This window comes from Pipra filicauda, unplaced genomic scaffold, assembly GCF_003945595.2.
Source record: "Pipra filicauda isolate LSUMZ 115617 unplaced genomic scaffold, ASM394559v2 scaffold249_size1133689_pilon, whole genome shotgun sequence".
Lineage (NCBI taxonomy): Eukaryota > Metazoa > Chordata > Aves > Passeriformes > Pipridae > Pipra > Pipra filicauda.
The window spans coordinates 138,696-162,239 of NW_024104364.1; the positions used below are offsets into that span (position 1 = coordinate 138,696).

The following is a 23,544-nucleotide window of genomic DNA, read 5'->3' on the forward strand; positions in this document are numbered from 1 at the left end:
ACATCTTGGGTCAAACCTAGACAACGAAGCGAAAGTATCAGCGGTTGGAAAATTAACATTAGGGGGCTTTAGTTTATGAGCGTGAGATAATATTAAGGAGAACGGACATCAAACCCTCGGCGCTGCTGGCGATTTTGCGGGCAGCATCTGCGACATTCGAGTGTCACTGAACGCCCTGAGACACGCGGGGTGCTCGGAGGGCTCCGACGAGCCGGGCGGGCACAGCCCCGGGCGGGCACGGCCCCGACGGCCCCGGGCGCGCCCCCGCCGCTCCCCGGCCCCGCCCGGGAACCCCCGGGCACAAAGTCCGCCCCGGGGCGGGCCCAGGTCGGCGGATCCGCCCGGGCAGCCCCGCCCGGCCCCGCACCTGCCCCCGGTGCCGCCCCGCCGGCGAGTCGGGGCCGATCCGCCTCGGGAGCTGCTGCCGGAGCCGGCGCCCGCCATGGGCGCGGGGCGCGGGGGGATGCGCTGCATCAAGATCCTGCTCTTCATCTTCAACCTGACCTTCTGGGTGAGCGCCGGGCCGGGCGGGGCCGGGCGGGGCCGGGGCACCTGCTGCGGGCGCTCCGGGACGCGGCCCCGGGCGGGGGGACCGGGGGGTGCCGGGGGAGGGGAGAGGGTGGGCGGCTCGGGCGGGGGTCCCTCCGAGGAGCTGAGCTGCCCGAAGCAGTGGCAGCGCTCAGCCGGCGCTCCCGGCTTCTGCTCCCATGGAGACACAGCTCTTCCTTGGGGAAGTAGCGATTCGGTGTGAGATGACACCGCTGGGAAAAGGCAACCTGTGTCTTAACTGATAGTTTAAAGTAGTGGCCATTTCCCCGGCAACCGGAGAGCTGCAGGAGGAGGCTGGGAGAGGTTCTCCCTTTCACAGCATCACGGTGGGTTTTACTCCTGTCATTTCAAACAGCGAGCCAGCAGCTGCTGCGTTTACGAGTTCATCCTAAGAGAAAGTCCTCGCATCATCCCCGAGAAATTTAGGGAATGCTGTGCCCGTTCTCCCCTCATTGCACCTTTTCAATAGTCTCACAGTTCCACAGCACAGCTGAATTCACGCTTTCTTTTCTCTTTCACTTTCCCTCGTTCGCTCTGTCCTCCCCTCAGCTTTCCAGTTTTTCACGCTGGAGAACAATCAGCAGTGTCATCTTCTTAAACGTCTTTTTCTTTCCTTCTGATTCACTGGGTTCTTTTAAAAAGAAGTCACAAAGTAATCCTGTTCAGCCTCTCTGGAGCGAGCAGTTTTGGGCTTTTGTCTCCTTTATGCTTGAAGCACAGTTAAAGCAAATGCTGTTCCCTCTTGGTGACAGCGCTGCGCGCCCCGGGGACACAGTGCTGCTGTGCTCGAGCTGGAGGGGCAGAGTGATGCTGCCCAGCTGCAGCTGCAAGGCAGCAGAAGGACAAAGCTCTGTGTTATTTGTTTCTCAAAAGCGACAACTACTGTGTTTTGTTGTCCTGCCTTTTTTGCTGGGATGGAAGAAACCATCTCCTCAGCTGGCTGGGGCATTCAGCCCAAACTGCCCGCCTAAAGCTGAGCCCCTGCCTGGCAGGAAGGAGGTCCCCATGCTGTGACAGGGTGGCAGGGGACCCTCAGCTCTGCTAGGACACGTCTGTGAGGAAAGCCATGATCCCACGCTCTCCAGCTGGGCACTCGCCCGCTTTCCTGGCTTGTGGAGATTGTGCCACACGGATCAAGTGCCAGGCAATGCAGGGCAGGTTAGAAATGCACCATGCCAGGCTGCCACGGCCATGGGAAGCAGCAGGTGTTTGGGAGCCTTGCCCAGGTTGTGCAGGAGCTACAGACCGAGGCTCTGGGCCTCCATCAGCACAGCAACAGGACACTGTGCCTGATCCTGTGGGATTCTGGAGCTGTCTGCCAGGATACCCACTGCTGCCTGGGAGCCTGATAATTTGTCTGGCCTGTGGTGGGGCTGAGACCACTGACTGTAGATTTTTCCCCTTAAACAACATGCTGTGACACTCCCTTGTGACCCGGTCTTGTTTGCATTAAAGGGAATTTTTCCTTCCGTTTGGCAGCATCCATCACTAGTTTCCAATATCTGTACTCCAAGATATTGTACGTGTAACAATCCTTTTACCTCCTGGTTCTGCTGGGGAGCTCCTGCCCGACTCCATTCCCTGTTGCAGTTCAGGCCAAGTTTTCACGACTAAATGACTTATCAGGTTTGAGAGCCACTACTAAGTTCAGAATCACCACTGCACTGAAGAGCTGAAACAAAGCAGCACGCTGCCCTGAAACAGGAATTTGTTGTTATCAGACGCTGGCAAGAGCTCCCTGAATTTTGTGGTGGGGGGGTTTCAGGAGAGCACAGGTGCCAGTGGCACCTCTCTGGTGCTCTCTGGCCGTGTGTCTGTGCAGTGCTGACTCTCTGTTTGTGTTGCAGCTGGCAGGACTGGCTGTCATTGCCTTCGGGCTGTGGCTGCGCTTCGGTGGGGCGATGGCAGACTTTGCTACAGACAAAAAGTCCCCGGAGTATTTCTTCCTGGGTAAGTTCCAGCGCGTGGGAGGACACAGCTGTCAGCCTTTGCTTCATCCTGGGGCAGGTGATGCACTGAATTCTATGAAGGTCAACAATTCCTGCCCTGAACTACCCAAAACTGGGCGTTCTGTGTGTGCCATGTGCGTGGTGGCTTTTGACTTCTCTCTGCCTGGCATCCACTTCCTTAGTCCAAACTAATCTCTTCTCTTGGATTTGATCCAGTCCTCACGTATCCTAAGTGAATTGTGCTAATACTCTCAGAATAGAAGGTGAGACAGGTCAGAGACTCGTGGGGTTCACCAATATATCCTTCCTTCTGTGCAGCTGCCAGCCAAGAAAACAAGTGTCACTTCAGAATGTTCCCAGTGCCAGTGCAGCAGTTAAATTTTGCTCCCCAGTTCTCCCTGTGTCTCACTGGTCAGCACTGGTGTTACTTCATTCACATAGGCCCCAGTGTGACTGAAGTATCAGAGCAAATCCTTCCACTAATGAAAAGTCAAACTAAACTACCTGGTGTTCAGCCATCTCAGGAGGTGTTTGTCCAAACCAGGCAGGAATCAACTAGTTCCTCAAGTCCACAGATCTGGTATTAGTCACTTCTAATTTTAGCATTTAAGATAATTTTTCTCTCCCTAGGATTTCCAGGCGGGTTTTCTGGAAATGCCACCTGTGTTATGTATCTATAGACACCCTTAAATAGCAGCTGTCTGGGACTGCCAGCAACTGCATTTCTCTGCCACTGGCAACTGTAACACGTCCTTACAGCAGAAAAGTCAGGGTTTTTTTCTGTTTAATTCATCACCCCTGGAGACTGACTCAGTAAAATCCAGTTGGTACAAACATTTTTGCCATCTCCAAATGCCAGGTGTGAGTGAATTCCCAGCCCTGCCGTGTCCATCGAGCCACTCTGACAGGGTGGAAGGACTGGGAGTTGGCCCGAGGTGTCCTGCAGTCAGTCACCCATCACTGCAACATTGTGCAGTTACTTTAAATACCCCCATTCTTTTAGTGGAGGCCTTGACTCAGATCCACCACAGTCCCAACCCAAGCCTCTCTAACATATGCAGCCAGGCTGGAGACACAGAGCTGGCACTGTGGGAATAGATGGGGAGAATGTGATGTCCAGCAAAGTTTCCATGTGATTTTGTGAGGCTGAATAAAACCATTCAGACAAAAATGTTGTTTGGGACCTGAGGGTTATTGTAAAATACCCTGTAGCATCTCCACTGACACAGAGAGGCAGGAAATATGATTTAGTTTTTCTCTTACATCTGAGCTGCTATGACAGCAGCATATTAGATCACCAACTTCATTTCCAGATCCAGTTTATACCTGCTGAACTTCCTGTGCTGTGTGCTGGAATGGTTCCCTGCCTCATCCACTTATGTTTGTCCCAGGAGAGCAAACAAGACAGAAAGATGTTCTGACCTTCAGAATCAAGTGCTGTTGGTTTGTTGGAAGCCAGAAATTAATACATCCTGTGCTGTGAATAAGCACCACAGTGCAGACTGTAACACACTGTGTAAACAAGATATTCTCTGGTGCATGTGCATTCAAATCTGCTTCTGTCCTAAATAGGAATTACAAAAGTTGTTCAAAGCTGTTAATTTTGGGAAGTCCTGGGGAACCTTCTTGTAAAAGTTTCATCACAGACCATGACACTGAACTATTGGGCTGCCACATGTATTTATAGAGCTGTCTGCTGAAATATGTAACTGCAAGCAGGGGAAGCCCTGAGGAACAGGGCACAGAGATGTTGAGAATTCTTTTAAACTTGCACTTTGGACTGAATTCTAAAGCGAAGGGTTTGCCCTTTTTTGTAATAGGCACTGGACAGAGCAGTCCTGTGAAAGAAAACCAGAGTTTTTTGCTGCCTTCCCTCATTACAAATCATGTTAAATGCTGCTGTGACTTCTGAGCATCTGATGGGGCAGCTGTGCTGGGGCTGGGAACAGTCTGGGACTAAGTGGTAAAAGAACAGTGATAAGTTCAGTTACAGTGGGTTTTGCAGCAGACAAAGCTGCACTTGATGGTCCTGCTGAAGAGCTTTGCCTCTCTAGATTTCAGCTTGGAGTCCCCCTTGCCAGTTGTGTGTTGGGCCTTTCTCAGAGTCTGTGGGGCTGTTGTTTGTTGGGCTGTTTGCTCTGTGACATGCATCCTGGCTGGCAGCCAGGGCTCTGCATAGGAATTCTTAGGATGGAACACTGCAGCACGCAGGGAGCAGCTGCCCTGAGGGCTGGAAGAGAAAGCCCTCTTAAGCAGTATGACTTAAAATATAAGTATATAGCTAAATATCTAAGAGTAATTTCTTTGTCTCTGTTCCCCTGACTGCTTCTCTGGCTGCCTTGTGATAACCCAAGCCCCTGAGATCACATCAGCTTTGTGCCAGTGCTTGGAACAACAGTGCAGGTGCATTCAGAGTTTGCTTTGTGGACTGAAACACTGTCCAGAATCACCATCTTCTGGAAAACATTTAATTTTCTTTCTTCTAAAGAGCAGCATATTCTGCTCTCTCTGTACCTGGATTGAGCTGCCAGCCCAATCTAACCAGCTTCTCTCTTGTGCTTCCTTGTGATGTTTTTTTTCCTGGATCTGAAATGTTGTTTTAGTTTAAAATAATTGATAATTCTATCCTTGCATTTTCCATTAGGCCAGAATGAGTCTCCTTAAATAGCCTTGCTCTTTACCAGCAGTCCAGCTGCCTTTTCTGCCCCTGGAATAGTTCGGGCCATGACTTGGCAACGAGGCCTGTTCATCTTTTCCAGCCACTGAGATGTTTTTGTTGGTTGGAGAACAGCTTCCAGGCAGCAGTGCTGAGGGCAAGCACATATGTGTTCTTAGTTTTCTGTTGCTTGTGGTTTTGTGTTTGGTGATCCATATTCCCCACTGCAGCCTGCAGTTAAAATCCTACAACAGAGAGGGCTGGAGCTGGAACTCTTTGACCCACGCAGTCTCCATCCACTTTACCAGATGTATCTTACAGACTCCTAAAATTGGACATCCACTGCCTGCAGCTCCCCAGCTTTTGGAGTTTCTGCTACAGTGGGACAATATTTTTATGTTGCTCCATCTCGTGGTACAGTTTTTGTGCCTGTGCTTCAAGTGGTGAGGCAAAACTGGAGCTTCCTTGTTTGACTGCCTTTCAGCTCTGGTACAGGTCACTCCTCTTGTAGCTGCACTGGAGAGAAAAAAGAATGAAAGGAAAAAGATAATTTCAGCAAAGGCCCATAGCTGGCAGTTACCTCTTTTATCTGAGTTGTCTGTGACACTGCACTGATCAGATGGAGAAAAGATCTGTAGAATAAAGGGAATTCCTTGGATTGCTCAACCTTCTTGAGACTCCTGTGCCAAGACTCTGGCAAGTGTTTTACTGGGCAGGAAAGTCTGCAGCAATCAGAAGGAAACAGAGATGCTTCTGTGAACCCAAGGTGTCAGCATTGCTGTCCCACAGTTGGTCCTTAACTAATTCCTTGTAGTGGTACTGTTCTTAATTTTAAAAATACCTAAGGCACAGCAGTACAGACCAAGTGCTGCTGAGGACAAGTGGAGAATTTGTGAAGTAAAAACTGACACAGGGACTTTTTAAGGGTCTGTTCCAGGCCCCTTTTGTCCCCTCTCTGCTTTTGGTGGATGAAGGGCAAAGTCTGCTTTGGTTCCTTGGGCGACAGGAAGGACAAACTCTTTGTATCCCTAATAAATGAAGTGCAGAGGATCCCATCACTGCCAGCAGCAATAAAAATGAAGTGTATGTACTCAACAAGCCCCATCAGGAATGGTAACAAAACCTGATGAATGTGAATGAATCAGTCTGGGAGACTCTTTCTCAGCCCTGAAACTCTGCTTTTCCTACACAGCCAGAGCTCACAGCCCTTGTGCTGTGCTGTGTTCTCTGTTTCAGTTCCATGATCCAGTCTGTGGTCCAGGCACTCATCAGGGCCAAACCAGTTGTGGACAAAAGTTTCAGGGTGGCTGTGGCTTTTTCTTGGGGTCTGTGAGAGCACTGAGTGATCCTTCTGGCTTTGAAAGGTACAGTTAGATGGCACATGCCTTAGGATATGAAGTCATGTCTGGAGTTGAAGGATATTAGTAGTTTTTCTCCATAGTAGTGGATGCCCATACAAACAGGAGTTGGCCAGCAGTTAAATCCATGTAAACTGCAGTTCTCTGCTCCTGTGCCTCACTTTGTTCTAGTTCTATTCATGTATTTTGGACTCAAGCACTGTATCCTTAGTCAACAGTATTTTTTCTCCTAAATCCATGACCTCTCAAACTCCCTCAGCCTTTAAAATGAGGGCTGTTGGCAAAGCAGCCTCTGTAAAAGGTGCAATACCACAAGGAGAGCATCAAATGGTGTATTGGAGAGCCTTTTAGTCTGTACTTAAGACTTCAGCCATGAATTTGTCTTTCTTCCTATCATCTTGTGTTCTTCTGCTGTTCAGGAAGAGTGGTTTAGAAAAGGCTGATAGTGGCCCTGAGTGGAAAACGAAAGCTGCTGCACTGGAAATTGGCTTAAAAAATATGACAGCACCACTACCACCCCCTGAGAAAACCTCCCTCAAAACGAAAGTTGCTCTGAAGTCTCTGTGCTGGGTCATAAAACCTCACAGCAGTTCCGAAGAGTCAGTATTCCCCCTGGCAAAATAAAAACAAGAATAAAGGCAATTCTGACCAGACAAGCCAATTTAGCCTAATGGAACAATCCATCCATCTGCCTCGGGTGGTTTTATATTTGCAATGATGTTCAGGAGGCTGTTTTTTTAATTAATCACTTAAGCATGATAATGCACTTTTTGCTTTTTGCCTATTAAATTGTGCTCCTGGGTGACTTCTGCCACCCTCCTCTCTCTGCTGTAACTATCTAAAGCCAGTTCCACCCTGCAGCAGCAGTTGAACTCACAGTTACACCATTTCCTTCTCTGGCACACCCTCTTCTCCTCCCTTGACAGTGGCTGCCCCATCCCTGGAAGTGTCCAAGGCCAGGTTGGACAGGTTTTGGAACAACCTGGTCTAGTGGAAAGTGTCCCTGTCCATGGCAGGGGGTGGAACAAGATGAATTTTAAGATCCCTTCCAACCCAAAGCCTTCCATGATTCTGTGATTCCTTGCTGGAGCAGCACACTACACTCCAGGGATGCTCAGGCTTTTTTTTTTTTTCATACAAACTCTCTTTAAAAGGACCATCTGTGCTCTAGATGCCAATCTCTAAAGGGGCTTCTGGAAAACAACCAAACCAGTATAACCCATTACATCTCCAGGGAAATGTCCTTTGCAAGGGAATGCTGTGTTTCATTCTGACAGAGCTGTAAATACATTTGGAATGGCCACTCTTGAAGCCATTTAGAGGAAAGTGTTTTGTCTGCTGGAAAAAAATAAAACAGCAGCCAAAAACCTTTTTGGGGTGTGTCAGTTCAAAAGCATCTCCAGAGAGGGTTTGGATTGAGCTGGCTCTTATACACAGGATTATTCAGGGTGTCCTAATCTAGAGGGGATTGCAGAGCATCAGGAGAGGATTTCAGGATACCAAATGACTGAGTATTACAAGGGCAGATGAAATACAGTATCAACAAAGCAAAGTGACGCATGTGGTAACAGATAATGTGAGCAGAATAAACACTGACAGACCTGAAACAAGCTATAACCACACAGGAACATGATCTTAGACTCACTCTCAGTTGCTCCTGACAACCAACTGCCTTGTTCAGCTGCAGTCAAAGAGGCATATAAATGTCAGGAATCATTAAGAAAGGAAATGGGAATTCAATTGAAAAATCTTAATGTCATTTTGTACATCCCCAGTGCACTCAGTGTCCTGGTGCTCTCTGGTTCTGCTCAAAAAGGATGTAACAACACTAGAAAAAGTACTTAGATATTTGATGAGATTATGGTCCTTGTGTGCACTTTGAACAACTCCCATATGGGGAAGATTTTCACACATCATTAAGTTGTAGAATCCGTTGCCACAGGACTCTGTGAAGTTCAGCCACAATTGTGCAGGTGTGTTGGTTACACCTGATTTCAGTGCAGTTGGGTGGGGGGTGACAGGCACTGACAGAGCCTTTGGGAACAGCTTGGCTTAGGTGAATTTGGGATGTGATTATTTAGGGTTGTGAGATGCACGTGAGCAAGAGGTAACATGGTGTTCTGTGGGAAAGGGGAGGAAGTGGACTGGGATGTTACATTACAGTGAGGCTGCTTTTAAACTGAAATTCAGGATTTGTGCATCAGCAGAAGCCTGCAAACTGGCTGGTGTCCGTAATGCTTTTGTGGTTCCAGGAGGATTAACCACAAAATCCTCGTGGAATTCGCACAAGACATTTATTCCTATACGTCCATTATGCTCAAATTAAGGGTTATGTTCCAATTCTCCAGAAATCCATCTTCCTTCAGAGGCCTCTGCAGCTTTCCTCCAGTTTTGTAAATGTATTTTATAGATAAATATACAATGGAAATGTCTAGTAACAAGCCTGTTTCAGAAACAGCCTTTTCTGCCAAGTGCCACACACACAAGTGTCCCTGTCTGGCCAGTTATTTCCAACTCCTACGTGTGTTTCTCATATTTTCCAACAGTGTGTCTGTACTACAGGTTCCTTGGTGCTCTCCCGAGGGCTCGAGAGCCTCAGTGCTTCTGTGGAGGAGCACATCTACCTCCTGGGCTGGAAGGAACACACAACCTCAGGAAAATCCCTTCAAGTGCTGTCTGGGCTCTCGGGCTCCTGCCATCGCTGCCTCTGGGTCCCTCACCCCAAGAACAGAGCTGCTTGTTTTCTCAGTGGATTATGAACAGTTGGTGGTTTGTTCACTGTTATTTACTCAGCCAAAAAGAAAAAAAAAAAAAAAAAAAAAAAGGAGAATTATTTAAAATGGAAAGTGACCATAGCAGCCAGGTAAACAAGAAACCCATGTGAAATAAAGCCAGACAGAGACACTGTGTGTCTGTCTGCTCCTGCTCTTTGCAGGAGGCTCCAGGCAGGGATTTGTGTCTCAAAACCTTCAGTAGGATTTGGGGAAAAACAAACAAACAAACAAACAAAAAGCAGCTCTGGGTGTGGGTTCTGTTCCAGACTCTGAAATTAGATCTCTACCAGCCTTGGCTGATCCTTCCCTCACTCCTGGCACACAGAAGGACACATTGCAGTCAGCAGCTATAAAACTCCATCCCTCTCTTCCACCTGGTCTAAAATGAGGGGATTTTGCATCAGTGCTAATCACAGAGGTTTTGTTCATCCAGAAATAACACACAGAATATCCTCCTTTCTTCTTGATGTGCTTCTTCACACCTGGAGATCCACTGTCTCCAAGTACAGCCCTAGAAGGGATATTGCCCATATCCAGAAGAGACAGAATCTTAGGGAAGAACTCTGTGCCATGAGCACAAATGCCAATCCAGAGATATCTGCTGAGCTGTGGGTTTGCCATTCTTCACTACAGGGAGCCACAGGATGTTCTGAGATTGCCAGATAACTTTTGAATTCCCCTTGTAACTGCAAAGCAGAGTCTGCTAGAGAATGGGAATCCCTCCTGTTGGAATTTTCACAGGGAATACCCCCATTTGACAATTTCCTTCCAGGAAATAATGATTTGCCCCATGGGATGAATCAAAAGATCAACTATACAGAAAAGCTGCTGCTTTATTGCTTTCCAAATGTGTCCTTTGCAAAATGACACAATGGCTTTGCAAAGAACAATGGCTGAAGAAGGGGCTTCCCCCCCCCTCCTTACACTCACTATTTTATAGCCAGAAGGGAAATCAGTTTGTTATCAGGTGCTCTCTCACTTGACTCACTGCTAAAAGTGGAAGTCTTCATTTCTCTTCACAGCTCTAAAAATCTGTGTGTGGGGGGGTGTCTTAGCACAGCAAAACAAACAAACCACCACCCCAAACCCTCAATATTTCCTCACCAAAAAAAAAAAAAGGCCAAGAGAATAGGCTCTGTCCAAAAACCCCCAGCCCTGTGACACTTTGTTCTTCATCCTCTTGTGGTTACAAAGAAGCCCCTATTTCCTCCAGAACCTCTCAGAGTCGGTGGTGCCCTGGCTGTGTCTGCTCAGATCAACCAATTTTCTGTTGGATTTGTGAGTGGATTTGACTCTTTGGAATGTGCTTCTTCATCCCTTTGCATTCAGGGGTTGAGAGGGACTTGTTTGTGGCTCCTGCAGGGAGGTGGAATAGATATTGCTGAGTTGGGGGCAGGTCCCTGCCATTGGGTCCAGCTTTGCCCTCCTCAGCCGAGTGTCCCTGCTCTCAGGATTCCAGTTCTTCTGTTCTCTGCTCCTCTTTGGGCTGTGTGCTGCCAACAACCTCAGAGACCAGTTCCACATCAAACCCTCTCTCCTCTTCATTAGCAGACACAGATCAAAGTGCCCAAATTACAGGAAATGAACAGAGGCAAGAAGAAGTGAGAGGGAAATTTTCACACAGGCCACAAACGCATTTGCTTCCTTTCTACCTTGTATTTTTTTTGCCTTCTGCTGCACAAAAGGCTGCAGCTGGACAGTCTCCTCATCATTTTCCACCCACCAAAACAAGCTCTCTACCTTGACCTGACCCACACACCTCTTTCTGCCACGCTGTGCTCTGTGCTGAGCTGTTTTTTGTGCATTTCTAGCTCTCAGACATGTTCCACTTTGTGCCTTATTTTGTTTCCCTGCCGTGCTGGAGATGCCAAGCTGGAGGCCACGCCAAGGCTTTGTGTTTTACAATGGAAGTGCTTATGAATAGAAGCTGATTAAGGCTCTGCTTTCCATCCTGCTTTTTGGAAAGGGATGGGTTCTAGTGAAGCTTAGTTACTTCTGACACATGATACTATTGGATAACAATGTTTAACATTAAACCCACCAAATTTCTGGATTTGTGGGCTAAGGGTGGCTCTCAGTGCTTGGTGGCTTTAGGTCAGGCTGTGGTTCTAAGGTGTGTGTGCCAGAAATGGTCACCCTTTGCTTTTTCTTTTCTCTCTAGAGAGTCTCACTTTAGAGTTTAGGTCTCCTTTTATTCAGAATTTGAAGTGATCATGCCTACATTGCTGTGCACAGCCCCCTAGAAAAAGAAATACTGCATCCCTGCCTCACATACTTACAGCATCTAGGATGTTCCTGAATCTACTGCTTTGACATCCTTCCTGGAAGTCATCTTCCACTGAACATACCTGGATGGGGGTGCTGGGAAACCTCACAAGGCAAACTGAGAAATAACTTGAATTCCCTTTGAAATTTTTTTCGAGCTGCTCTTCGTGTGTCTCACAGAATCACAGAATATTCTGAGCTGGGAGGGACCCACAAGGATCATCGAGTCCAACTCCTGGCTGCAGGACAACCCCAAAATCACAAGTCCCATTGCTGTGTGAAAGATGACGTGTGTGTGTATATATAGCAGACAAGCAAAAAAAATATCTTTATTTTTGTGGAAATTTTAAGTGCCATCACTATTTTCCAGCTAGAAATAGCTCTCTTGAGTATCAGCAACTGGTGCTGAGAAAGGACAGAGTGGGATGAACTCTCCTGAGCAGGAGATGGAAGAAGGTGGTTTTAAAGTCTTGGCTGGCTCAGCTGTGGGGCTCAGCTTTGTTTAGTGAGTGGTGTGAGTTCTTCCTGTAACACGCCTTAAAAGGGAAGTTCTGATTGAGGTAGCGGTTCAGTTGTGACTCATGCCAGTGAAATGTTCAGGCTGTTTCTCTGACAAATGCAAATCCAAACTCCTAAGAGTGGTCTCACCCCCTCCCAGGCTCACAGAGCTCAGTCTTTCCTCGCTGGAAACGACAAAAAGAAATGGGAAGGCTCCTCTCCTCACTCCTTACTCTAAAATAGCTCTGCTAAGTGGCCTGATAAGTAATGACAGGGACTGGGGCAGGGAGTGACAGGCAGAAAACAGCCCAGGAAACATCTTGGTAATTACCCGGCGTTTGTCACCGTGGAGATGTGAGGAAATGGCAGTGTTGGTGTTTGCCAGTCGAGCAGCAGGTTCTGCACCTGAGACAGGGGTTGTTGGTTTTTTTTTTGTCTTTTCCAATTCATCTTCCACGAGGGCTGACCTTTCTCTCCTGAGCCATATATATCTTTGTGCATCAGTAAAAACCGGTGCTGTGAAGATGTGTGCAAGTGTCAGCTTGAAGAAGGCTCAATCCTAGTAAGAGACAAGTTGCTGAATATTAAAAATCTAGAAAATACAGAGTGTGAACTGCCAGCACAGTCAGCAGTAGCATCCCACCAGCACCACAGATATTATAATTAATATGGCAAGCCCATATTAATTGCAATTGTTTTATTGCTATTTAGCAGAATTTATTTCTCAGCAGGAATCCCTGACCAACTGGGGCAGAGGGATGGAGGGGAAGAGAAGGATCACAATAACTGGGATAGAAACCTGGCTGATACAGAGAGACTGGACAGTGATGTGGCAGTTAATGGGCAGCAGGCAGAAGTTTGTATAGCTGGATGCTCTGCACTTATATATTGATTATTTTTACATTTTTCTAGCAACTGCAAACTGCCATTTGTAGGGCTTTCTACTCTGGGTTACACAAGGCCTGCTAACAGTAAATGCCAGCAGCTCTGCTAACCCTGGGTCAGATTTAAAATAATGTTTAAATTGGTAAATGAGCACAGTAAAGGCTCTCATTAAAGTTTCCACAGTCCAGGCTGGGAGCAAAGGCTTGCTGTGCCCTCTAGTGCACACAGCCAGCAGCTCCCTGTCCCCTCTCGGGGAAGACACAAGGGAAACTCTGTGCTCTGGTTTCCTTTTGTCCTAGATAAAGCCCATACAAAAAACCCCAAGCCATCTGTTGAATGTGAGTATCTCTAGCAGTTTTACAGGTGGCAGAGATGAATGCCATTCCCCTCACCTTCACAGTTTAGTCCTGTCAAGTTCTGAACGTAGCCAGAGCCCCAAATGTTAACTGTGTGTGGGGCTACACTGACATCTCCCATGTTCCTTTTAGCTCCACTGCTGCAGAGCAGTACAGCACACTTCCAGCCCCAGTCAATTGAGAATGGGACAGTTTTGGGGGTTATTGATATGACTAATCATTAATCATATCCTCAATCAATACAAATATCTCCAAGGGGTGTCAGAGGATGGTGCCAGACTCTTTTCAGTGGTGCCCACTGGCAGGACAAGGAGCAACAGCCATAAATTAAAACAAGAAATTCCACCTCAACATGAGAAACCTTAAATTCCTGCCTGCCTCTGATTTTCCACAGGGCTCTATGTGTTGGTGGGAGCAGGGGCCATCATGTCTGCAGTTGGATTTTTCGGGTGCTGTGGAGCAGCGCGGGAGTCTCAGTGCTTGCTTGGAGCAGTGAGTAAAGGGTTTCAAGGGCCTGGGATGGGCAGGAAAATCATTCAAAGCATTCAATGTGTCATTAGTGGAAATATATTTTTAATGTCCAAGACCTTTGAGGTCCTATGTCCTCTTCCTGGCTAATCCAGCTTCTCTGACCACCCTGTAGCTGCAGAGCTGTCACACATAAAGGATTCCCACCAGCACCACAGATATTATAATTAATATGGCAAGGCCATATTAATTGCAATTGTTTTATTGCTATTTAGCAGAATTTATTTCTCAGCAGGAATCCCTGACCAACTGGGGCAGAGGGATGGAGGGGAAGAGAAGGATCACAATAACTGGGATAGAAACCTGGCTGATACAGAGAGACTGGACAGTGATGTGGCAGTTAATGGGCAGCAGGCAGAAGTTTGTATAGCTGGATGCTCTGCACTTACATATTGATTATTTTTACATTTTTCTAGCAACTGCAAACTGCCATTTGTAGGGCTTTCTACTCTGGGTTACACAAGGCCTGCTAACAGTAAATGCCAGCAGCTCTGCTAACCCTGGGTCAGATTTAAAATAATGTTTCCCTAGAATTACCTTTTGTCTTTCCTGAAGCTCCACCTGAGCCACATCTTTGCCATTTTTCCTTTGTTCCCATATGACAAGGGATCTGACTCTGCACCTTTGCACAGCCCCAGCTCAGCAGCTTTGTTTCAGTGTGGGGTGTTGGGCTGGGCAAGGACGAGGGGCTGACTGGCAGCCCACAGGAACAAGGGATATTCACTGAGATTCTCTCCTTCCTCCACAGTTCTTTGCTTGCTTGTTGGTGATATTTGCAGCTGAGGTCACTGCTGGAGTATTTGCCTTTCTAGGCAAGAAAGTGGTAAGTAGCAAAGAGCCTCTAATGTGCTAATGGGGCAGTTATGGATTCCAGTGCAGACTGACCTAGAGCATAGGGAAACTTCCCAGGAGACTTCTCCTGGGAAGACTCTCTGACATTCTTTTCTGGAGTCAATGAGAGCTTGTGTTATCACAAGTCCAGAACAGGATGCAGCTTTTGCCCCCTTCTATTAAAGAAAATCTGTAGGTGTGATTCCACCTTCCATCCACAAGGAACATCAAGTATGAAAAGAGGGCATTGCTTAGGAAAAGGGCAAACAAATTCAGGCACTGAACTTCCCCACCTAACAGTGTTTAACCAAAACAGAATACAGCCCATGAACATTCTGACCCTCTGAATGCCACCAGGCCACAAAACCTCCTGTCCTTCCAGTCCTGTACCTGTTTATCAGGCACAATTTCATAGAATCATAGAATCATAGAATCATAGAATCATAGAATCATAGAATCAGCTGGAGGTTGATGACAGAAGCTGGAAGTTTGCACTGCATTGGGGATAGGACTGATTTGGCACTCACTTGGAAAGTCTGATTTCTGCAGGCAATACAGGAAGCCCAGAAGATCTATGAAGATGCTTATGATGATTATATGAAAAACCCAGTGGGGAAGGTCAACAGTACCATCTATCGCTACCACGTGGCTGTGAGTACCCAACTCTGTCACCTCCCTACTGCTCCACTGTCACACCACCCACTAGAATCCAGAATTCCTCTCACTGAGGTATGGAAGAATAGAACTGAGTGTACTTGAAATGGAGCCAGAGGCTCACAACCCTGAGAGTTTCCTGAGGTCTCTGTCAGAGTTCTGGTTTTTGGATCTCTACGTTTAAAAGTGCAACTGGCCAGGCTTTGAAATTCCTGATGCTTCTGGTCTTGGCTGTGCAGAAGATATGACTGTTATGGCCCTTTTGGGTATTGAAATCCAAGAAAAAATACTCACAAACGCAGAGAGGAGAAATGTCTGAATCCTCTGCATTTGTCATAGAGAAAATAGTGACCTGTGTCCCAGGACCTACAATGTGGCAGATCCTGTCACTGGCTGAACCAAGTAGGAAAAGAACCAAAAGTCCATGTGTGACACAGTTCAGGCCACCCAAAAAGTGAGTGTCTGAATCAGAGTTAGAACCTGTGACTGCCTCAATCCTACTTGTGTCTGTCCTGTATCTACACTGCCTCCCACAGAGATCAAGCCCGAGCTTTGTTGCTCCTCACAGCAATTCCCACGTTCTTTAGAACAAACATTTCACAACCTCAGACCCTTTTGTCCTTCTCCCATAGCCGTTATTTCTGACCCAAAGAGGAATTCCAAGCATTTTCTGGGAGATAGGCAAACAGGAAAAACAAACCCTCCGAAACACTGATTTATTACTGTCTCCAAACCCAGCACGATGTTGTGTCAGAAATAAAATTCCAGCATTCTCTGCTGCAGCTTTTGTGCATTGCCCATAATTCTGTATGTGATACTTGACCTTTCTGCTTTCTCCCTTCAACAGCTCCTGTTCCCTTGTAAGCCAGGGATCAGCTTCTCCCAAATCCACTTGTTTGCTTTGTTATGAGATACTGTAATAAAAATCCCTTCTGGACATTGTTGTTAATACAAATTTGCCTGTTTGCTGTGACCTCAGACAACCGAAACTCCTTTTTGAGAATTTCATCCCACATAGTTGGAACTCTACCAGAGGCAGTGGTTAATACAGAGAATAAAATCATTATTTGATCTGCATTGCTTCTATTTTTTAGTTATTTATTGTCTCACTTTCAGTTTGAAAGTAGTAACACTTTCAGTATGAAACAGTCTGTGGTTTCCCCCTCTTTGATTCTTCATCTCTCTCTCTCCTTTAGCTCCAATGCTGTGGGAAAGGTAACGTGGAACAACAAGTGGGATTACCCTGTCCAGAGAATATCCAGCTGCCAAAGGTAAGTGTCCTCTGTCCTGGTAGTTCTAATCACTTTTTCATGCCAATTGTTTAGTAAAATTGGAGACATTCTGTAATTAAAAGAAAGGAAGAACTTCCCTTTTTTCACCTTGCGATTCCCAGCGTGGAATTCCCTTTGACAGGGAGCAGCCTGGAGGCAGAAATAAGTTGGAGGTCGTATTGTCCTCAGTTCTGAAGGCTGTTTGTGGCATCCCACAGTAGCTGAGACAATATTACATCATCTGAAGGGAAAAGGGAGCAGGAGATAACAGGACAGGATCCCAAATGAAGGGCCCCATGGGGGCTGAATTTTGGCAAGTGTTTGCCTTAGTCATGCCCGGAGCCTCCTGACTGGAAACTCTCTTGGGCCTAAGAAGGATATTTCTGTTATTTCTGTTTTTAAGGAATCTGTTTGTGAGCACAATGTCAAAATGAAGGTTTTGCACCAGTAGAAACCTCCTGATTTAGCATGGCCTGTTATATAAATGAGTTTAAATTTAGGGAGAACCCAGCGTAAGAAAAGTACTTGTGTCAGCCTGTACAGAGGTACAGATGTCTCACTAGAAAAGGGAATATGCTGTGAAAATTGTCTGACAAAACACAAGGCTCAGATGCAGGAATTAGGATGGTAACTGCAATATTTTTCGTATTTATCTGTTATTCTTTGAGAACAGTTGATGGAGTTGGTTGGAACCCATTTTTTCTGGGAGTAAAGAAGTCTTTCCATTTTGTTTTTAACAGAACTGCCTGGTTGAAATTCAGAATGTAATTGATACTAATCTGCATTTAGTTGGAATTGTTGGAATTGCAATTGCTGGCATCACAGTGAGTAAATCCATGTTTGCAAACCTCTGCTTGAGCCCAGTACCCTGTCCCTTACTTAAAGCTTTGTGGAAGGTGTTTTGCAGCAGCTGGTGAGATTCCAAAAAGGTGCAGCTTTTCTTATCACTTCCAGTGTGTCCTCTCTCTGGGAATTGCCCACATCAGTGCAAGCAGACCTGTGTGACTGTGTTTTACCATTTTGTGTCCTTAGACAAGGTCCAAAGCAATGGTAATCTTGTTTTGTTGAAACAGTAGGAATGTGGAATGCTCATGAACCAAACTGAAAAGCAAAAGGCCATAACAGCATTTCATCTGTCCCAAAACAACTGCAGACTGATGCTTTAAATCCTTTAGGATCCATTCCTTAGTTTTCACAAGGAATAGAGAGTACCTACCCTTTGTAGAAGTGGTTTTCCAGGAACATGCTGGCTGTAGCTTTGGTCCAATGTGAAGGACAGTTTACAATCAGGTTTTCTAGGACAGAGCTGTGACCAACAGATGTCACCCTGATCCAGGGATACAGCAGGATGGTCAGGCTGCAGCTCACCAGGCTTTAGCAGAAGGAGTTTTCCAGTTTTTCTGTGCCTTTATTTCCTTCAGGCTCAGACACCAGCAGCACAAGCAGCCTGAATGTTAGTAAAGGAACAGCCCTTTAGGTGCTCTGAAGAGCAGGAGGTTCATGGGCTTATGTGGACACTTAAAAGCAGCTGAAGGGTTTCTGTAGGTGCAGAAAGCACAGCAGGGTTAAACAATCCTGGGATTTATATGAAACATGAAGGTGTACCCAGAAATACAGCAGAGCAACGTGGGTGGGGCAGAGTTCAACAACCTCACTGCTCAGAACAAGGATCATCTCCTGCATGGCTCCCACCTCAGATACACACAAATTATGGAGGGATAACAACCCCTGTGGCAGCAAAACCACGTCTGTACATTTTCCTGTGCTTGTTTCTGACACTTCCTGGGGTGTGACAGCTCAGCTGGCTCCTTCCTTAAGGACCTGTGTGAGGAGGGAACATGAACCCAGTGGTTTAACTGCCCATCTCCCATCCTCAGCAATGAAGCCTCAGGAGGCAGCTGCAAACTGCTCTGGAGGATCAACCTGTGGCAAAAAAAGACATTTCTGGACACTCTGGCAACACTCACTGTTATCATTCCCTCTAGTTAACTAGCAGAGTTTTATATTTAATGTATAGTCTTGCTCTTGAGCTCACAGAGTGTTAATAGCTCAGCTTTCCCTGTGACACTGCAGTGCTCAGCACCAGCTCCAGGAACCTGGTCCCTCTGGAATCACTCAAACCTGGATAACATTCCATGTAGAAGCATTCTGCAGCTCAGAGCCTTCTGCTGCAATACTAGGGAGAATACCAATAGCCACAGTTATTTAGTCTGTTAAATTTATGTCAATAATGTTTGAGGCAGTTTTGGTGGCCTTGACATTTAGAACAAAGAACAGCAAAACCAGCAGGAGCAGATAAAATCTTGGCTTTGAGGATCAGTGAAATCTCTTGCGTGCTGGCTGCCTGATGTTTTGGGGTTTGCAGACAGGGAGCAGCCACTGCTCTGCCATGTGGACCTTCAGATTGTTCTGATATGCAGATTATTTTATCACTGATCCCTAAATCACATCCCTTCTCTTCTAGATCTTTGGCATGATATTCAGCATGGTTCTGTGCTGTGCCATCCGTAACACACGGGACATGATCTAAAACTGTCACGGCACAACTGGGTCCCAGGAGTTCCAGACTAAGCTTACAAGAAGTGCTCTTCTACCCAATTTAATAATTGTAATGCATTTTAATCAGTGTTTTAACATACTGAGAGGAAAATATCCCATTAGGTGATCAGGTGAATTGTATTAGTTGCAGTAAAACTGAAGTGAACAAAAAAAAAAGGGGGTTAAAATGTCCTTTTTAATGAAAAATGCAAAAGGTTCATCTAAGACTAATTTGATTTTTAATGTTTGTATATGTGCAATTAAGAGTTTACACTTGTGTAAGCACATGCATATCTGCCCTTACAAATGTATATGCCCGTGAGCAGGTCCCTGGATGTGCAGTACCTTGTCTAGGTAAGTATGTGCAAATGGAATATGTTGTGTGTGCATCCAGAGTCTCCCTGTGCAGGAATCTGCACATCCCACAGGGACACAGTGCTTGGAACCCTCTCACACTGAGCCCCTGTTTGACAAGAATTAGCAGAGGAACAAATGCCACTGTAAAAAGCAAGACCCACGATCCATTTTGTAACTGTTCTTTCCAAAGCCCAAACAGAGTAGAATTAATAAAATCGGACTTTATTTAAAAATAACTAATGCCTAAGGGCCTGCTCCAGCAAACTTTAATTCATGTGAGTAGACCCACTGACTTCACTGTCATGCAGAGACTGGATATTTATTTTCTTTTAGGACTGGACCCTTCATGCAAATGCAGAAAGCTCTGGGGGAGGAAACATGTCCAAGGAGATCCAGGCTAAGGGAAGAGGGGGAAAGAGGTGGGAAGCTGACAAGACAAGGCAGTCATTTGGGAGGAATTGCAGTGCAAAGTGTGCTTAAGCTTCCCAAGGAGCCTGAGATACACCAAAAAACCCAACTGTGAGTTAAAGGGGCCAATAGAATCCATATTCAGCAGCCCCTTTGTCCCAAAAGCCTCACTGTGGCTACAAACTGGTGCAGGAGTGGAGCCTAGATCCAGAAAAGCAGCCCCTTTGTCAGATCTCTCTAGAATCTAACTGGCCTGTGGAAGCCAAACAAAGAGCGAAAACGGTCAGAAAAAAACACACAGCACTTTAAAAATCCTCAATTTCTGCTTCTGTGACTATCACAGCTTCCACAGGGCTCTTACCTCAACCTCTCACCCTTTCTTGTGGGTGCAAAGCAGGAAAGAAAGATGGGACATTTTTACAGAGCCACAAAGTAAGGTTTCTTACTGGCACCTTTAGATTGCATGTCAGGTATAAAAATTACACTGTGTGCTTGAAATACCTCAGGGCTTGCGTTTACATAGTTTGTTTCTATATTTTTATTTTTCTATTTGTCATATTTATTCATAAGAGAATGTTCCTTTTGAACCAGACTGGGCGGGAGAAAGGTTGTCTCGAGAAGGGGAAAATAAATTACAGCCAAGGCTCAGAATCTCTAAATTTTTGGCTTACTCGAGATAATTCACCACTTCAGAGAACAGCTTTTTGCTACCAACATCCCCATAGCAGCTCTGTCTCTCTGGTGATCACTAGTTCAGATTTCTGATGCAGTTGTTCCACACACAATGGGGAGAAGTTCAGTTAAACTAGACATCATGGACCATTCTGATGAGCAAGAGCATTTACAAGTCATGGGGGTCTTTATTTCACTGAATCACACTGAAATGAAATGGGATTTCAGGAAACATGTGCATTCCAGTGCACGTTTGTGTGGATTATACCCCCTTTATGATATTTATCTCGTGTTCCAAAAGAAACTCAAACTCCCATCACTTTTCTGTCACTTCAGGAATGGAAATAAGTGTTGCTGCTCCAAGTATCTGGTTGAATTGACACATCTTTGCTGTCTTTTGCATAGATTTCTCTTTTCAAATTGCCCTGGCACAAGCTGTGGCACTGCACTAAGTGCTGGCACTGCCAAGTCAGGCTTGGGTCACTCTGGCACAGCTGGTTAGCAAAGGGGGGCCAGTTAAAAACTGGGCCTGGGATCTTACTCTGGAAGTATCAGCCCAGGAAACAGGACCCCCTGCTCCTAAGAAAGGCCCAGCTGGGACAATGACAGTGGCAGCAAATCCACGAGGGTCTCAAGCTGAAACTTAGAAGTCAGTTTTTCCACAGCAGCCAACAAAGTGATTTCCTGGCTCCCAGGTACACCTGAGACTTCAGTTAATGGGATAGTGCCCAGCTGGGGTGTGTTTTCTCAAGGTAATACTGACAGAAAGAAGAAACCTGTGTAGAGTGGCATTTTTGCCACTCAGAGCAAGCCAGCTTTCCAGGAAAAGCAGGAAAAACAGCACCATGCCAACAGCACCATAGCCAGTGGTTCAGGTTCCAAGATTATTGCCCTACAGGGATAGAAAATGATGGCAAATAAAGAGATTTCCTCCTGTTACACTCCCCCTCGTAATGACAGTATTTTATTTATTTTAAACGCATCTACATAGATAATTGGGTTTAATTCCTCAAATTTGCAGCACCAGAATGTAATGATAGCACCAGAGTTTCTCTCTTTATCTGTTATTTCTTGAGTAAGTTGGAAGATGCCCACTCCTGCTTTGAGATGCACTGAATACACAGGCAGCTTGCAGAACCTGCTGTTGCTTCCCCAGCCCCCCACTCCCCCAGAAGTACAAAACCATCTCAGTGCCTTAGGAAAACAGGGAAAAGTGGTACAAAAAAAAAACCTTCTATAAATTCAGACTTGAACCACCGAACTTTCTGCTGAAGTGTTTTGGGTTTGTGGTTTGTTTTTTGATTCCTCTGAAGAGTGCATTTATTTTGCTGGGCATTCCTGCTCAAGCTTTAGGGTTACTGTTATTTAGGTCTAGGGGATACTTGCACTGTATACCAGGAACAGAATATTACCTGTTACTGGTTTAGTTCTCTAAGTTATTGGTATAAATTAAGCTGGAAATCAACATGTTGTTCATATAATAGTGCCTTTAACAGAATCCAGGGATAAAGGTCTTTTGTCATTTCCTGCTGTTGTGAGGTGCTTAATCTAATAGCAGTTTTCTCTGCATTTTAGTAACTGAAGGTCTTTTTAACTCATCAAGAGACATCAAACACATTTACTGTTCTTTCCCTGCTCCAGTAAATGCCATGTAAAGCAGCAGAAACACCCATTTAGTCCTGTCCCTTGCATCCCTTTCAGAGGAAAGACAAAAGATCAGATCCCTCCAGGTGATAATTCTGAAAGCACATCACACAGGTTTTCTTCTTCTCCTCAGTCCAAACAGTTTGTTCTAAAGCATAAAGATGTAAACTGTTGATGCCCTTATTATGTCTCTAAACACCCTTATTCACATTTCCCTTGTCTAATTTTTCTAAGTAACTGACTTCAGTGGGAGCTTCATTTGTCCCAGGAAAGTTTTGGTACCTTGCAGAGAGACCAAACAGGAGCTGATGAAGCTCAGCCCTGTGACATCCCCACAGTGAGGAGTCACCTTTCACTTGTCTCGATACTGATAGTTTTATAACAAAATACATTTCGTGTGTCTTGAAAAAAAAACTTGAGTTATCTTAAAGCCTTCAGGCTGCGGATTAACAGCTGTTGTTCGGTGAAAATGTACATAAATAAAGCTTTTCAATCTTCTTCCTCTCTACTGGTGCTCCAGCCACGAGGTTTTCCAAAACGCAAACCACTTCCAGGATAAACGTGTGTGTTTTTACAGCACAAATTGTGGGTTTTGGACAGAACTGGCGTTTTTTCGGTTCGTGCTGCGAAGTCCGCGGCAGAATTACCTCTACGGCTTCTTGCTTTGGGAGAGAAAACAGACTCGCTCTGTGGCTGAAATTAGCTCTCGCTTCCCTACGATGTGTTCCGAAGTGGCGTTTTATCGGCTTTGTGTCTTGAACTTGAAACGACTTCCTAATAAAAATAACCTGGAACAAGCGGCTCCCGGAGAGAACTCGGTGCGCGCGGTCAGAGCCCCCACGGCGCCCCCCGCCTCACCTGCGGCACCCGGGGCGGGCGGGACGCCGGGCCGGGGATCGGGATCGGGGTAGGGGTAAGGATGGGGATGGGGATCGGGACCGGGACAGGGCCCGGCGGGATTCGAACCGGCGGCACCGCCGGGACTCCCCTCAGGGTCCCGCGTGCCGCGAGGGCCCCGCCCACCGCGGGCAGTGCTCGCTCCCCATTGGCTGCGCGCGCTGGGGGCGGGGCCGTGTCACCGAGCCTTGGGATGGTCTGGGTGGGAAGCGACCTTTGGGATCGTCCAGTGCCACCCCCTGCCGCGGGCAGGGACACCCCTCCCGCTAAACCAGGGTGCTCCAAGCCCCGTCCAGCCTGGCCTGGGACGCTTCCAGGGATGGGGCAGCCACAGCTTCTCTGGGCAACCTGTGCCAGGGCCTCACCACGCTCACAGGGAAGGATTTCTTCCCAGTATCCTAAACCCGTTTTCTTTCAGTGTGTAGCCAGGTTTTTCAAACAGTGTCTTTCAGCA

General features: G+C 46.5%; 1 protein-coding gene across 1 annotated transcript; it reads left to right on the plus strand.

Annotated features, from left to right (window-relative positions):
- Positions 1–332: 332 nt before the first annotated feature.
- TSPAN2 (tetraspanin 2) lies at positions 333–22,990 on the plus strand. Its single transcript, XM_027746274.2, has 8 exons — positions 333–511; positions 2,397–2,499; positions 13,685–13,782; positions 14,567–14,641; positions 15,199–15,300; positions 16,500–16,574; positions 17,315–17,398; positions 19,039–22,990. The coding sequence occupies exons 1-8, from the start codon at positions 443–445 to the stop codon at positions 19,102–19,104; spliced, it is 672 nt and encodes a 223-aa protein (XP_027602075.1). The 5' UTR covers positions 333–442; the 3' UTR covers positions 19,105–22,990.
- The last annotated feature ends 554 nt before the right edge of the window (positions 22,991–23,544 follow it).